General features: G+C 38.6%; 1 protein-coding gene across 3 annotated transcripts; it reads right to left on the bottom strand.

Annotated features, from left to right (window-relative positions):
• Nucleotides 1–988: 988 nt before the first annotated feature.
• Nucleotides 989–13832, bottom strand: kmt5b (lysine methyltransferase 5B). Of its 3 annotated transcripts, none has more exons than XM_034105409.2 (10): nt 13748–13832; nt 10904–11140; nt 10670–10817; nt 10344–10509; nt 10148–10257; nt 9762–9928; nt 9595–9614; nt 9355–9491; nt 5436–5635; nt 989–5042 (listed from the first exon to the last, which is right to left on the bottom strand). In XM_034105409.2, the coding sequence occupies exons 2-10, from the start codon at nt 11049–11051 to the stop codon at nt 3553–3555; spliced, it is 2586 nt and encodes an 861-aa protein (XP_033961300.1). In that variant the 5' UTR covers nt 11052–11140; nt 13748–13832; the 3' UTR covers nt 989–3552. The 3 variants fall into 3 exon arrangements, with proteins under 3 accessions (XP_033961300.1, XP_033961294.1, XP_033961309.1); XM_034105403.2 differs by lacking the exon at nt 13748–13832 and adding an exon at nt 13360–13730; XM_034105418.2 differs by lacking the exon at nt 13748–13832 and adding an exon at nt 13034–13291.
• Between the last annotated feature and the right edge of the window lie 871 nt (nt 13833–14703).

Below are 14703 nucleotides of genomic sequence, written 5' to 3'. Positions count from 1 at the left end.
TAGTGGCCGACTCCGCCTACTAAGGGCTTCACGGCAACTCTGCAGAATCCTATGGGTGACGTTACGGACCCTACGTCCATTTATATATACAGTCTATGGGTGGTCCACATTAATACTTATGAACCACTGGACCTCCCTTTAGGAAAGAAGCATGGATGTATAATAAGAACTGGATACAGCGTGGGAGGCGGGGCCTCATTCATTCCTATGAGAGTTGCTCATTAGCGCATGATGATAAAATGCATGGAAAGAAGAGGATAAAATGCTGCCCCACAATGCCTTGCAGCCGCAGCATTTGCCGTCACACAACAGTCGGCCGTTCACGGAAACAACCGATTATGACCGAGAAATTATATCACAGCCGGCTCGATTCGCTGACGGCCGTTTATGTTTTTAAATGGTATCATTTTGGCTAGCACCTGGTTAGGTGGTTTAGTCACAGATGTTGCCAAGAGAACCCGAAATACCAATCACAATTTGTCCCTCTCTTCCTTTTAAACTGAAACTACTGGTAAAGTTTCTTAACTTACTTATTTTTCCCGACAAACATAAATCAACATAACTCATTATGTGACATATGTTTCTTATTGTCAACAAATCTCCTTAAAAGTTAAAAAAACAAACGTGAATAAATCAAATAACACATTAAAGTCTGATTCTTTTAAATAAAAACTATGGCAATGACATCCATGTTACACTGAATATCCACAAACACTGACATGCTGCCAGAAATACTCACATACCACCAAATGTGAATTCATCCGCACCTAAAAACAGTCCCCACAAATCTGTGAGCTGTTTTTAAATGTGTGTCGTCAGTATTACGTCTACCAATGGGAAACATTGCTGGTGTTGGTCTATTCATGGGATTGGTTGACAATAATAAAAAAAAGGTTAAATATAAATAATCCATATTTGTGATCGACACCATATTAAAAGCCAAACTTGGATGTGAACATCCAGGGAACTTTAAAACAGGCTCCGGAAACAAGATTCACAAAGAAACTTTATATAGTTTTCAAGTATTCAAAACTGTTAAATAAGTACAAGATGTGTTCACAAGATTTACATATCGGACAATATACGCACTGTCCATTTTTAATTCTCTTTACGTTTCCCACTACCCACGTTACACGCTAAAATGTCCGCAAACTATTCACATTTGTGTTTCCTTTTTTATTTTTTTTGCTTTAACTTTTGTTATCAATTGGGAATCTTGACAGCTGTCTATTGGACAAAGACCACACAGACGGTACACCTGGAACAGTTTACAGTGTAGGATGGAGACGTCCGACAAAGGGGGGAACTGAACCAGGATCAGAACGGTGATTAGCTGCTGGTGATATGAACAGTACACACAAGGAGAAGTGGGTTAACATTCAAACTCTGTTGATCCCTTGAATCTATTAGACAGTTCCTTAACTTCCACACAACAAAAATAAAATAATATACAGAAGGACTGACGGTGGACTTATCGTGTTTCAATAATTTCAAGGGGGGAGCAGATGGCTTTAGCATTGTCACTTTTCAATGATTAGTTACAAATGTGGTCTAAATGTGTGAACAAGCTTTTTGTTAAGGCACCTAATGCTGTGGGATAGACAGTTTCTTAAAGTTTCTGCAAACAAAGTAAATGTAGGCTACAGACAACTGATAACTTATATTACTGCTCTAAAAATGTGTATTTCTACAGAATTGTTGGACCTGTCGAAGTTAATGCTGCCACCATCTACCAGTAAAGAGTCACACAGGACAGAGACTCACACAAAGATGACAAGGAAACAAAAGTAGCACCATAGAGAAAAGAATACATGATTACACTAACATTTCAGACAATGTGATTTTAGTGTAGACGGACATCTTTGTTGACTTCTGAAAAGGTGAGACTGGACATTTAGAGAAAATAAATCTGAGGGACATGAGCCAGTCTTTCTGTACATTACTTTTCAGAATTACAAATTAAAGCAAATAGGTAGCCTTAATGTACGGATTTGGTTTGATTTACCTTTGAACTACCATGTGTGCCATGTTACCATTATGACAGTAGCGCCAAAGACAAAGCCCATTCATTTATCCTCGACTGATTATAAAAAACGGTGTGCTTTTATTTCTTTGAATTCTGCAGCTTAATTGACTTTATTTACAGCGCCGTGGAGTCGATTCACTGGAAAAGAAAACATTGTGCAACTCCATCGTATCGTTTGTGTCGTGAATGTGCGACAACTGCAGGCAAACTAAACACACACATGCATAATGTTACTGCAAAGTGGTCTGTAGCACATTTTGATGCATGTTAAAACATATAAAACAGTTTGCTTCTCTTTCTATGGTGAAAAACATGATAGCACAGATTTGTTTAAAGGTTTAAAATTGCATGATTGAACTCTACAGAGAGACACGTGATTAACTTACACAGTAAATAATGTTGATAATTCATGAAATTCAAGGGGTTCTTTAAACCAGGAGAACTACTGGGATAATGAGAACATGGCACCTGAATCCAAATGAACTGACTGACTGTTCTTATAATGCCTCTGGAGAATCCACGACACACTGCATGGTTCACCACAGAAAAGATTACAAACTATGAGACAGAAATCAAAAGCTCAATAAAAACCTGCCTATGAGACAGAGGGGGATAGTCACCATACTGTACACTTTCTACAATATCCATGTCCATTATGAATATAACAAGTGCATTCACTTAAAGGAAGAGTTGAACTTAAAACAAATGCATTTTTTTCACTTAGGATGAGGCCAGATTATTCAGAAGAGGACCACTTCCTGCCCTTTTCATTTAGCGCAGAATGCAAATATTTGGCTCCGTCTACACGTATACGAATACATTTAAAAAATAAAAGCTGTCCATCTGGCCTTTTTTCCCAAACTATCTCCTCCGCAAACCAACTCCAAATATTTGTCAGACCAATGGGTGGCGCCATGTCAACGATGCGTCGAATACCAGGTTAGAAGATTCGGAGAATGTGCAGCGAGTTTGTCTTGTGAATGTAAAACATGTGGATGCAAGATGAGGTGGGTTTGCTGCCTAGTGTTACTTTACAAAAGCCGACAGTTAGTCCGCCATTGTTTCACGCGCATGCTCATTACACAAAGCTTTTTTTCTCAAACACTACGTTTTACACGGATACACAGTAACCACAGTTTTTGAAAATCTCTGTTTAGGTGACTGAAAATTCTGTTTGTATGGGGAGGAGACTAAAACGTGAGCAAAAATATCAGTTTTCAAAATTATCTCTATTCGTGTAGACAGGGCCAAAATGCAGGAAAATGGAGTTGGTGATTAAAGTTTTTCTCTTGAGTATTTGCTTTAAAAAAAAAAAACTCAAATTGAAACTAAATTATAAACATAGGTGAATAACAGACATTTGTTTTAGGTCAACAGCACCTTTTAGTAACGTTCATTCAAATGTTTAACTTTTCAGCAATTTCTTTTTTCTTTAAATTACTGTACTTCTTTTACATCAACACAACAGTTGATTAGCGAGTCATCTTTATTTACAGGGGAAAGGTGGGAGTGATGAGCTCCACAGCTTATGCATTGAGCCTCAGGGACTGATCCTCTCTCCTCCTGGAGGAGATATCGATGTCTATCGAGTCTTTACCCACAATGAGTCGGAGGCGCTTCGCTGGAGGAAGTGGAATGAAATCGTCTTCGAACTCATTGTCGAAGTAGTCATCGTCATCCTCCTCTTCCTCGTCGTCCGTGTCCTCCTCTGAAGATGACGATGAGGACGACGATGACGAGGGCTCTGCCATGACCTTTTGGGTCCGATGTCCACCATTCCTGGAGTCCAGACTCTGGCCCATGTCCCCGTTAAAGGACATCTGGTCCGCCTTGGTCTGGGATATCCTCCGTGCATCGTCCTCCCTCTTCAGCTGGAACTTCAGCTTGGTGGAGTTGCTGTGGACCCCGGGGGAAAATCCGTTATTTAGTTTGGCTATGTATGAGCTGCCTTTGTCCTTGTCATGGTCCTTGCTGAACTTGATGCTGATTTTGCTGGAAGAGGCCGAGTTGACCGAAGAGGCAGAGAGGTTGGAGGAGCCAATGGGGTCCTTGGTGTCGTTGGTCTTGCTACTGCTGCTGTCCCTCCGCCGGCGGAGCGTCAGTTTGGGGATACCTGTGCTGTTCTCCAGGATCAGCTGGGCGTCATATCGCGTGATCTGACGCTTCTTTTTCACCTTGTCCTGTGACCGACAGCTACTCTTGCCCTTGTCCCTGCGAAGAGATTTGCTGCCGTTGGAAACCCCGTTGTAGTCCCTATGCCGGTCGGCGAAGCTCAACACCATATTCCCACAGTCTGAGAAGTTAGTGTTGTGACTAGCAGCCACCGGCATGAACGGCTCGTCGTACGAGTCCTCACATTTAATTGTTCGTGTTGGCCGTTTCCGCCTGGTGCATGAGCCTGTTCTGGCATAGCCAGAGTCTAACGATGGCTGCTCATGTCCTACCCCATGGTGGAGGTGGTACTCCATGTCAGCTGGCTCTGTTTTAATGACCACTCCACCAGGGACTGGGCTCAAGCCGTCCATAGCAATGGGCTCTAGCTTAACAGCAGCTGCAGCTTCCTGGGCTGTTACCAGGGTCCTTGTGGACCTGCGAGTTCTGTACGTCGAACACTGACTGCCCTCACTACCTTGCACATGTTGTAGATTGCCATTTTCCTTGGCAGCATGACGGGTGAGGCAGCCCCGCTGGCCCAATGTCTGCTGCACCAGCTCCTGTCCATCCTTCTCCTTCTTCACGGTGACGCCTTTACACAGCGACACCTTTGAGTCCCTGAGACCCAGCTGGCAAGTCTCTCCTTTGGCCAACGCCTTGGGCTCTGCACCCCTCCTGCGACTCCGCAACTGGACTTTACTTAGTGAAGGCTTGGATTGGGATTTTAGTCTCTTTGGTACCCTGTTATTGTTTACACGACCTTGTTTTGAACATGAGGTAGTAAGGGCTCTTGACAAAGTCTGTCTGGATTGAGTCCTGTTTTTATACTTCAGGCCAGAAGATGATGTTCTTTTTCTGGCAGCTGGTAGATAAAGATAAAAAGTTGCACATAACATATTTATAACATTTCAAGAAACCTGCCTACAGTGTTGGCTGGGTGACATTTACAGAATCAAACAGTGACTCAGAGCCAACATCAATAATGAATAATATAACTTCAATGAGAAGGATAAACACTGAATTATGATAGCAAGAAGTCCTAAAATAAAGATATTGTTCTTCACGATACAGAATTACATCTATATAGCCCTACTCTAATATACTGATGTTCTTATTCAAATCATTAGTAGAATGCTACCTTTACCACACCACGCTGGCAGGTGGGATTTCTTCTCTGCTCCGAAGTCTTTGAGTTTAGGATTTGAACCCGTGCAGTAACTATGGCTACAGCATTGAATATTTAGGAGACTCTTACATTGATGTGTTTTTGGCATTTCCTGAGAGTCAACATCGGTGTGGGAGCCTACAGAGTGACTATCTGAGCTCCTGTTTCCTTCCCCCAGCTTCTTCAGCCTGTTGAGACGCTTGTCCGTCTCCCGCAACCCGTACTTGCTGTTGATCACCGGCACCTCCACTGGCAGCCCAGCTTTGGATTTGAAAGCACCAGTGCCCCGTCTGCAACAAAAAAGGTGAATAGTTGAGCAAAAAAACTAATATCTTGGAATTAACTTGTGATTTTATAATACTGGTAATATAACCGTTTGACAATTTAACACGTCCGTTTACATAGTTTTCAATAATTTATGTTGTTTTGAGTTTTCTCTTTTGAATTTTTTTTTTTTATTACTCCGAACATCTTGATATTTGTGGGTTTTTTTTTTACTTTGTTGCATTCATATATTTTATTTATTTTTTTGGGTGGAAAAAAAACACAATAATGACAACATTTGTCCCAAAAATAATACTGTTCATCATGATAATCAATTCTGATTGGTTAATAATGGCATTTAACATTTTATTATTGACAACAACAGTATGCTTAAAGGAGATAACAGACCGTGGTTATAGGCCAACCCAGTCTCACGGCATTTCGTGTTCACCAACATGATTTTTAATCTATTGATTCGTGTTCACCAACACGATTTTCCCCTTTTTTTCGTGTCACACAGCACGATTTTAAAAGCAATGTAATCAGCACGTCTTTTTCTCCGGTCGGGTCTTGGAAGACCGGAAGCTGTGTGGTTCATAAAAACATGTTCTTACTCACTGTCAAGCCACAATTATTGCTTTTATTTTAAATCGTATAATTTCGGACTTTTGTTGCTGTCTGTGAGGAAAATAAATGGGGCTCAGAGCCTCAGAATACTGAAATCTGAATTTTTTTAATCTTTTTTTTCCTTCTAATTTGTTATTCTTTTCAAAATAACACAGTTATTTACTCACCAATAACACACAATTATCCTTGCTTTTATTTATTGGTTTAATTCCATAATCTCGGGCTTTTTTGGCGTCCGTCAGGAACTGAATTTCAAAATAAAATAACCGGAAACAGACGTAGGCCTATAAAAGGGACATTTCGAGCATCATTGCGATTGTCAACATTTCTTAGTTTAGGATGGCCGAAGACACTACACTACCCATAAATCCCCAGCTATCGTTTATGACTACAGTCCCCGTGATTAATCTTCAAACTCTGGGATTGGATGTTGGAGTGGCAGTGCGCCAAGGTTACGCCGAGCGTCAAACCGCTGTTTGAAATGGAACGAAACCACGCCAGCCTATCCAAAACTGGAATCGAACGCCCCCCAGAACTACACACGCTGGCTATTGTGTTTCGCAAAATGTTCTATGGGACATCTCTACTGAACGTTTTCGTTTTTTCCCACAATTAGAATTTGCCAGTATTAAACACATTGGTGTTATCAAATGTAAAACATATAATTAATAAATGGGTGAAAATCGCTCGTGTCGATAATGCGCAGCATTAATATATACCCACATGACAGCTCATTGTTACTTTGTAATTCTACTCCATTACAATTCAGAGGTTAACCTGGTATTTTTACTCCACTACATTTATTTGAGTTACTTTGCAGATTCTGATTAATGATGTGAAATATAAACAACCCTTAAAGCAGACTTTAATAGTTACACCCGAGTAAAATTCAGGTAAGGTGATTGTCAAATGCCAACAATCAGGAGATATTTGACTGCAATTGACATGAATGGAAACGAGTAATAAAGTATATTAATTACTCGTTATTCTCTACTAATAGTTAATTAAAGACTGTATATTATGGCTATTTTGCACATCCCTTTCAAGATTTTCAAAGGTTTATTGACATAATCATATACACAACTACGGTGTATGCAATGAATGAAAATCTTGGGTCACAGGTTCCTCAACAGTGCATTACAAGACATCTATCAATATGTGTGTACCTCCACCATTAAACTGTCATATTCTGCACATTTCTTATTCTATCTACATACATAAGAGTATAATTAATGTGTATAATATCAGTTAAAATAAGTGCTTCAACATAGTTAACATTGCAGGAAAGCAATTATGTTAAGTACTTTGTGAGGCTTAATATTTATCTGTAGATAGATACCCCCAAAGTTGTTTTCTTATTTAAAAGAAGACCTTAATCTAAAGTATTATTTAATGTTTAAATAAAGGTTAATTCGTTTTTCTGTTTTGCACCTCCTCCTATTAATATCTTTGTACATCCTGCACTAAACTGTTTTATTGTAGAGATCACTTATAGTATCTTCTTGATTTTTTATATTCTATATTTCTATCACAGACCTTCTACTTTCCTCCTATGAAAGTATATGTACTCTTAATATTTTTTTTATCAAATATAACACATAAAAACAATAATTCAATAACGTGCTTTAACCACTAGGCGGTGCACACAAGTTACACACAGCCATAATAACTTATTATTAGTATTATTAGTGTAGGACACTTATGTATGTAGGACACTTATGTATGTACAACATCTGAAGATGTGTAGTTTTATTCATGCTTTCACATAATTTTACAGCATATTGCTATACTATTTCAGACTCAGTATTTACATTGTTATATTCAAAGAAAATCAGTAATATCTTTAAAAACTACAAGTCCTTTTATATCAGCTGTGCACCATTATGGTGTAAATATAACCTATCTATGAATTAGATCAAATGTAAAAGTCAGCCAAATTAGTGTTGATACTGCAAGGAGACGTATTGTGTGAAGAGAAATTGAAGATGTTGTTTAATTGTTGATATATTTATGATCCACGTCAAGTATTCAGTTTCGGCGGCATTTCTTCCAGTTTTTCCAAAGGTCTTCTCATCAGGGCACTATAAATAAAGAACTACGGCAGATCTGTAATATGTAATGCAGCCGAACCGTGTATTATAATGCCGTTATGTGATGACTTTCAAAGAGAAAAGCAAGCACACTCGGAATTAAGTATTCTTTTATTCTTTTAAAATGTTTTCCGGATTTCATATCATATAAACACCAAATCCCAGCATGCATTGCGGCTAAGACATCCAATAAGAGCTTAAACCATAGCTGAGGATCTTGGGTAATCGCTCGAAATGGCTACGTCTGTTTCCGGTTATTTTTATTTTGAAATAATAATAACCGGACGCCAAAAAATCCCGAGATTATGGAATTAAACCAATAAATAAAAGCAAGGACAATTGTGTGTTATTGTTGAGTAAATAACAGTATGTTATTTTGAAAAGAATAACAAATTAGAAGGAAAAAAAGATTTAAAAAAAATACAGATTTCAGTATTCTGAGGCTCTGAGCCCCATTTATTTTCCTCACAGACGGCAACAAAAGTCCGAAATTATACGATTTAAAATAAAAGCAATACTTGTGGCTTGATATTGAGTAAGAACATGTTTTTATGAACCACACAGCTTCCGGTCTTCTAAGACCCGACCGGAAAAAAAGACGTGCTGCAGGCACGAAACACATTACCAGTAGAAATACATTGCTTTTAAAATCGTTCTGTGTGACACGAAAAAAAGGGGGAAATCGTGTTGGTGAACACGAATCAATAGATTAAAAATCGTGTTGGTGAACACGAAATGCCATGAGACTGGGTTGTATAGGCGCAGTTCGGATCATGAACCTAGCAGGATATATTTATTGGCGGAAGCAACAGAAGCACTTTAAAATCAATATGTGGTGCAAAATTAATGATAGATTTCGTAAATAGTTGTCTAAATAGCACGATCACACAGAGCCACCGAGTCATTTTTGATAATTCTACCCCGACCGTGAGCAGTTTACGTCAGAGTGTTGAATCATGACCGGCTGTGATTAAGCTCTAGATTACGTTTTTATGTATTTTCTCAGTGCAACTAATTGGTCCACCTACCGTTCACATGTATAGCATTCACAATATTCATTGTTTTCCCCAAAAAACCCGTCTCCGTAGTAACAAGAGATTTCTTCTCCTGGTTCAATGTCCCTCAAAACCTTCACACAGGCTGTGTCCCGTCCTGTCGATACAAACTAAACAGAAAAATAAAATGTGATTATTAACAGGAGCTCTAAAAAAAAAAATTATAATTAAGATTATATTTTTTTCTAAAGAAAAGTGTTCTAGAGAACTTACCTTGCAGTTTGGTCGACAATCTGAACAAAGAAGGGAAAAATGAAATTAGTATCCATACAAAGAATATTGGACTAGTGGAGATTATAAATTATATATTTAATTATAAAAATTACCCTGAGGGCATCTCGTGATGAAACCAGACCATGAGAAACAATATTGACTCGTACCGTGATTGATGAACGCAGCTGGTCCCAGCCAGAGCTGCGCACAGTTCTTGCGGGTTGAATACATGACGCTGAAGTCATTCTCCCCGTGCCGGAGCAGCATGTTTTCCTCACTCTCTGAAAGCTCGGCAATGCATCCCACCAGGTACTCGATCTTGTCATTTCTCTTCCTGTTAAGAACGATAGGAGAAAAAAAAACGATAGGAAAAAAAAAAAGGTAGGAAAAGTTTATTAAACACTGCATAAATGGGCAGCATTACCTCCGGTAGAAGTGCTTTCACCCATACACCAGAACAGCCTTTAAATGTGCTGGCTAATACAGTTAATATTCATTTAGCAGGTGGGGGCTAATGCAATTAGTTCATGGACTAGTGGCAGCATATCCTCACCATTCCTTTGTTGCCACAATTTTAGCTCCATTTTGCTCTGATGAATAGCGATTACAAGGGAGAATCTCAAACCCGCTGTCTGTGGCAAACATCCGCAGATACACAAATACCTGTGCAAAACAAAAAGTTAGTCATGTTATTGTTTTTGATGCTGGAAAATGTAAAACATGGGAAATCTTGGGAAATGTTTTTTTACATGTTGCTTGAAGAGCTTTTCTTGAGCTTTCGTCTTGTGGAGAAATTGATTTCGAGACCAGTCTCCGGTCGTCAAAGCTCTGAAAGCTTTCTCCAAGTTGTCGTGTTTCTTGAAGCGCTCGATGATGTCCTTAAGCTCTTCTTGCCTTCCCTTAATTGGTCGAAATCTGCAGGGATAAATTAAGAGCATGAAGCAAATGGAACCCGAATAGGAATATCTGAAATAACATACAGCCTAATCCAGGACAATCAATATAAATGCTTTTATATTATAGGAGTGTGAATAGGCTGCGGGATAATCAGTTACACTGTGATATATCTGCTGACCTGGTGTTCATTTTGTGAGTTTGAAAGCCCAGGTATGGATCCAGGATGAGGCTTGTGGTCAGGTCATCATTCTCACACAACTCCTTGGCAGTCATTCCTGACGAGGGCACACAGCGCCTCTCTGCCTCCAGGCTGGCTGCAATAAACCCTGTAAACACCAAACCCAAGACTGGTGTTAGGCTGGTGTGCCTAATGAGGTATGTAAACATTTGTTAACACACATGTGTAACTCACTGCGGCTACACCTCCGACTTCTGTTTTTGCTGTGTCGCAGGGACACTCGCTGTGAGTGAGTCTGGCTCACATGTTGCTCGCTGGTCAACTTGTTTCCGTGTCGTCTGCCATTTAATACCATGTTCTTGGATTCGCCAAGCCACTTCATGCCCACAATCCCCCTGGTCCAGTTGCATTTAGTCTCCGAGATGAAGAAACACTCTTGAGTGGGGAAGACTGGGGTCTAGAGTTTGAAACCTGGAAGCATAGCGAAAAACAAAACGTCACTAGATGACACAAATTAGATTACACAGATGGATGGGATGAAAATGAGCAGGTGGATGTGTTATCAGCTCAAAGCCTGCTAAGACAAATACAGAAACAATGACTATTGTTCAACCACCAAAATAGATTCATCACCGAACAGGGGACAAGTAAGTCATTCATTTTTCTCTATACTTTATACTGTGAACCTTTGCATATTCTGTGATCAATATTGTGCACAAAACTTAAAAAAATATTTGAAATTACTAGAATTGTTGAGGTTCAAGGCAGACAAGCTCACAACTGGCAGCTGCTGCTAAAATGTGACCTGTCAGTTCCCCCAGTGGTGACTGGCGTTGTTTACACTGTGGTAGGTTTAAGCAGGGGTGGAATGTATGTAACTAAGTACATTTACTCAGGTACAATCTTGAGGCTCTTTAAATTACTTGAGTGTGTCCATTTCCTGCTACTTGATACTATTATTTTACTAAGTCTAGTGAAAAATAGTGTGCTTTACTCCACTAAATGTATATTTAATGTTGAGATACTTTGCCAATTTTGATTATTTATACAAAATATAAAATTCGAAAACAAAGTATGATGTATTATTATTATTATGATTATATGTTAGGATACCCAGTAGTATATAAAGTACTAAATATACAAGTTTATACATTAATAAGTATAATCTAGTAATAAAATATATATTATACCGGAGTATTTTTTGACTTTTTGGGGGGGGGGGGGGGGGTTGAATACAGGACGTGTACTTACTTACGTACTAACAGAGTATGTGTACATTGTGGTATTACTACTTTCCTTCTTACACCACTAGGTTGGATGTTCTTAATATACATCCATGGGTTGGACACAAACAGGAAAGGATGTGTTGAGGAAAGAAGTTTAAAATTATCCTGTAGCGCCGCTTAGTGTTAACCCCACATAATGCACTGGCTTATTGTCAAGTGCAACAGAAACGTCGTTGGTACCATCACACATAAAGTATGGCTTTGTCACTTCATGGATCACCCAGTCCTGAGCACTTTAAGAATCCTATAAAACACATCATACAATATTTATACTGCCGTCATATGAGTAAAGTGGTTTCCAAATGAGCTATTCCGTCGCAATGAGCATCATCTCATTTGTAATCGATGCATATAAAATATCTTCGCATTTTTTTTTTAGCTCAGAAGCTAACGTTAGCCACATTTAAAACCACAAGGTATCAGGAAATGCCACGCACGGGAGCTGAGGCCGAGATTGTCTCAAGAGTTATCAATATAGCGTTGCATTGTTTGTCAACTGTCGTCTCTCTAGCCGTGCATTCTCCGCTAGCATGGAGCTAACCACTATAAGTAGACGCCGGGGAGATGCTCGGCCATGGTGGTGGTTAGCTTGCAGCAAACGCCGGCAATGTGCCATGCACAGTAAACGTTGCACACCCACCATAAAAACACAGTCAGTTAACTCCTATTTCAACACAAAGACCGGAACAGAGTATCACACGGGTGGGGATATTTAACAAAACTACACCATAATAAATGCACTCCACATCTCAAGATGATTTCAAATATTCCATTAAAAAATGCTTACAGCCAAATAATAAAACCCCGTTTTATGGGATCGTTTACTAACACGTGTCTATTCTTATTAAGAGAACACATATTTGTGAATTATTTAACAGTACTGCTTAGTTTATGCTAGCTAGCACCAAACTTAACTTCAGTGAGCTCACTAGCTTTGTCAGCTAGCAGTCAACAACAGTCGACAATAACACACCACCGTTACCCTTTATCACAATAATAATATACAGTTGTGTGCTTCAAATATTCGAGAAAATGAGCAGATATATAACTGCACACATTGCCCTGTAACTTACGTTACCTGCAAACCACTGGATCACAGCAGGCTAACCCAAGCTAACACACACTGCGTTAGCCTGGGTTGTTTGATTTGGAAACCATTAGCTAGTTAGCTTAGCAGGCTAAATCTATCATTTGTAAGCGAATTAAAAGTTAGTTTGTGTCTCGATCCCCTTGTACACACGGTGCACTGTACTCATAAAAAGAGAGTAGAACAATCAGAGTATCAGTCCAGGCATTATTTATCATTATAGCAGGCAGTTAGATAGCTGAAAGCATTTTCACGCGTTGGTAGCGTTTAAATGTCTCCAGTCGACTACAGACGCAGAACAAACACGTAATACTCACAAATGTGATTTTGTGAAAACAATCACGAAATCAAACTCCTTCAAACTCATCCAAATTTGGCACGACACCCTAAACAAAAAATATCACAGGAAACACATTTTTTTTTTTTTTTAGAAACTAACATTACAATTCAAGATGGCGGAGCGAAGGAGAAAAAGGCGCAGCACAGCCATCCCCAAAAGAAAATAGATCCAACAAATAACGCAGCCGAAGTCGTCTGTCGGGGTCGAAACGGGAGACAGTTCTCGAGGATAGAGTATGAAACTTTAAAAGTGAGCGCGGTTTTAGAATTTTAGTAGCTCTCTTTTAAAAAAAAGAGGTCCACAATTGCTACTTAGTTTGGTAGTAATTGTCGGATGTACACAAAAGTAGTGCTGCATAAACAAACCTCTTCCTAAAGAACCCAACGGTAGTGGGCAGACAACGCTGCCTGCCTCCCGTTCCATGCAGAACCTCAACAGAACAAGTGAACTTAGAACCACATCTAGAACTGATAACGTCTTCCTTATACTGCACTGATATTGAGATGTCCCTCCTCTTCACTTACTAATTGTTAATGCTGTTCCTCAGTGATCTCTTTATAAAACCATACGATGTTCCAGCCCAATGGACATTGTTAATTGTTCCACATCATTGAATTATTGTTAGTGACATTAATTTAATGAGGTTACTTCTTTTTTTTCTTAAATGAATACCCAACCATATTTGTTTAAAATATTTTACTTTTGTTTTACTGTTGGAGTTATTATTATTAATAGTAGGCTATTATCATATACAATAGTTACAAACAATTATTAAGTAATAAGTAGCTTATCCAGTGTTGGAAAAAGTATTAGTTATTTGAAAAGTATATAAGCAAAATACAATTAATTAGCATCAAAATATAAAAAAAAGACTACCAAAATAAAAAGTTGGCTACTGTTATGCACGATGGCCCTTTTCATAAAAATGTGCTTATAATCCTATAATTATTCATGCATTATTTTTATTTCGTTATTAAATAAATTTGAGATGTATTTTAATCATCATATCATCTTTAAATTACATAATCAGAATCAGAATCTGAAACAGAATCGCTTTTATTACCAAGTAGATTTACACATACAAGGAATTTGCTTTGGTACATGTGTTGCATACTAAGACACAGAAATAAGAATATGTAACAAAACAAAATTAAATTAAAATAGGACTGTTATGACAGCTATTTAAAAAAAAAAATTAATAACCTGCTAAATATATTTTAGCATGCATTTCATTAAACAATTCATTACCATCACTGATGTGCCTTTAAACATGCACTGATTCCCGAATTCTTCAAGTCTAGATGCACTGTGGACACAAAAA

Source organism: Pseudochaenichthys georgianus, chromosome 3 (assembly GCF_902827115.2).
Source record: "Pseudochaenichthys georgianus chromosome 3, fPseGeo1.2, whole genome shotgun sequence".
NCBI lineage: Eukaryota > Metazoa > Chordata > Actinopteri > Perciformes > Channichthyidae > Pseudochaenichthys > Pseudochaenichthys georgianus.
Note: the sequence above shows the minus strand (reverse complement) of the source record. Positions and strands in the feature narration are given on the sequence as shown.

Coding starts and splice junctions, on each gene's coding strand:
- kmt5b (XM_034105409.2), bottom strand. CDS start 11,051: ATGAAGTGGCTTGGCGAATCCAAGAACATGGTATTAAATGGCAGACGA. Junction 10,510..10,669: donor ACTCACAAAATGAACACCAG/GTCAGCAGATAT, acceptor TTATCCCTGCAG/ATTTCGACCAATTAAGGGAA. Junction 5,043..5,435: donor AATGCCAAAAACACATCAAT/GTAAGAGTCTCC, acceptor TTTATCTACCAG/CTGCCAGAAAAAGAACATCA.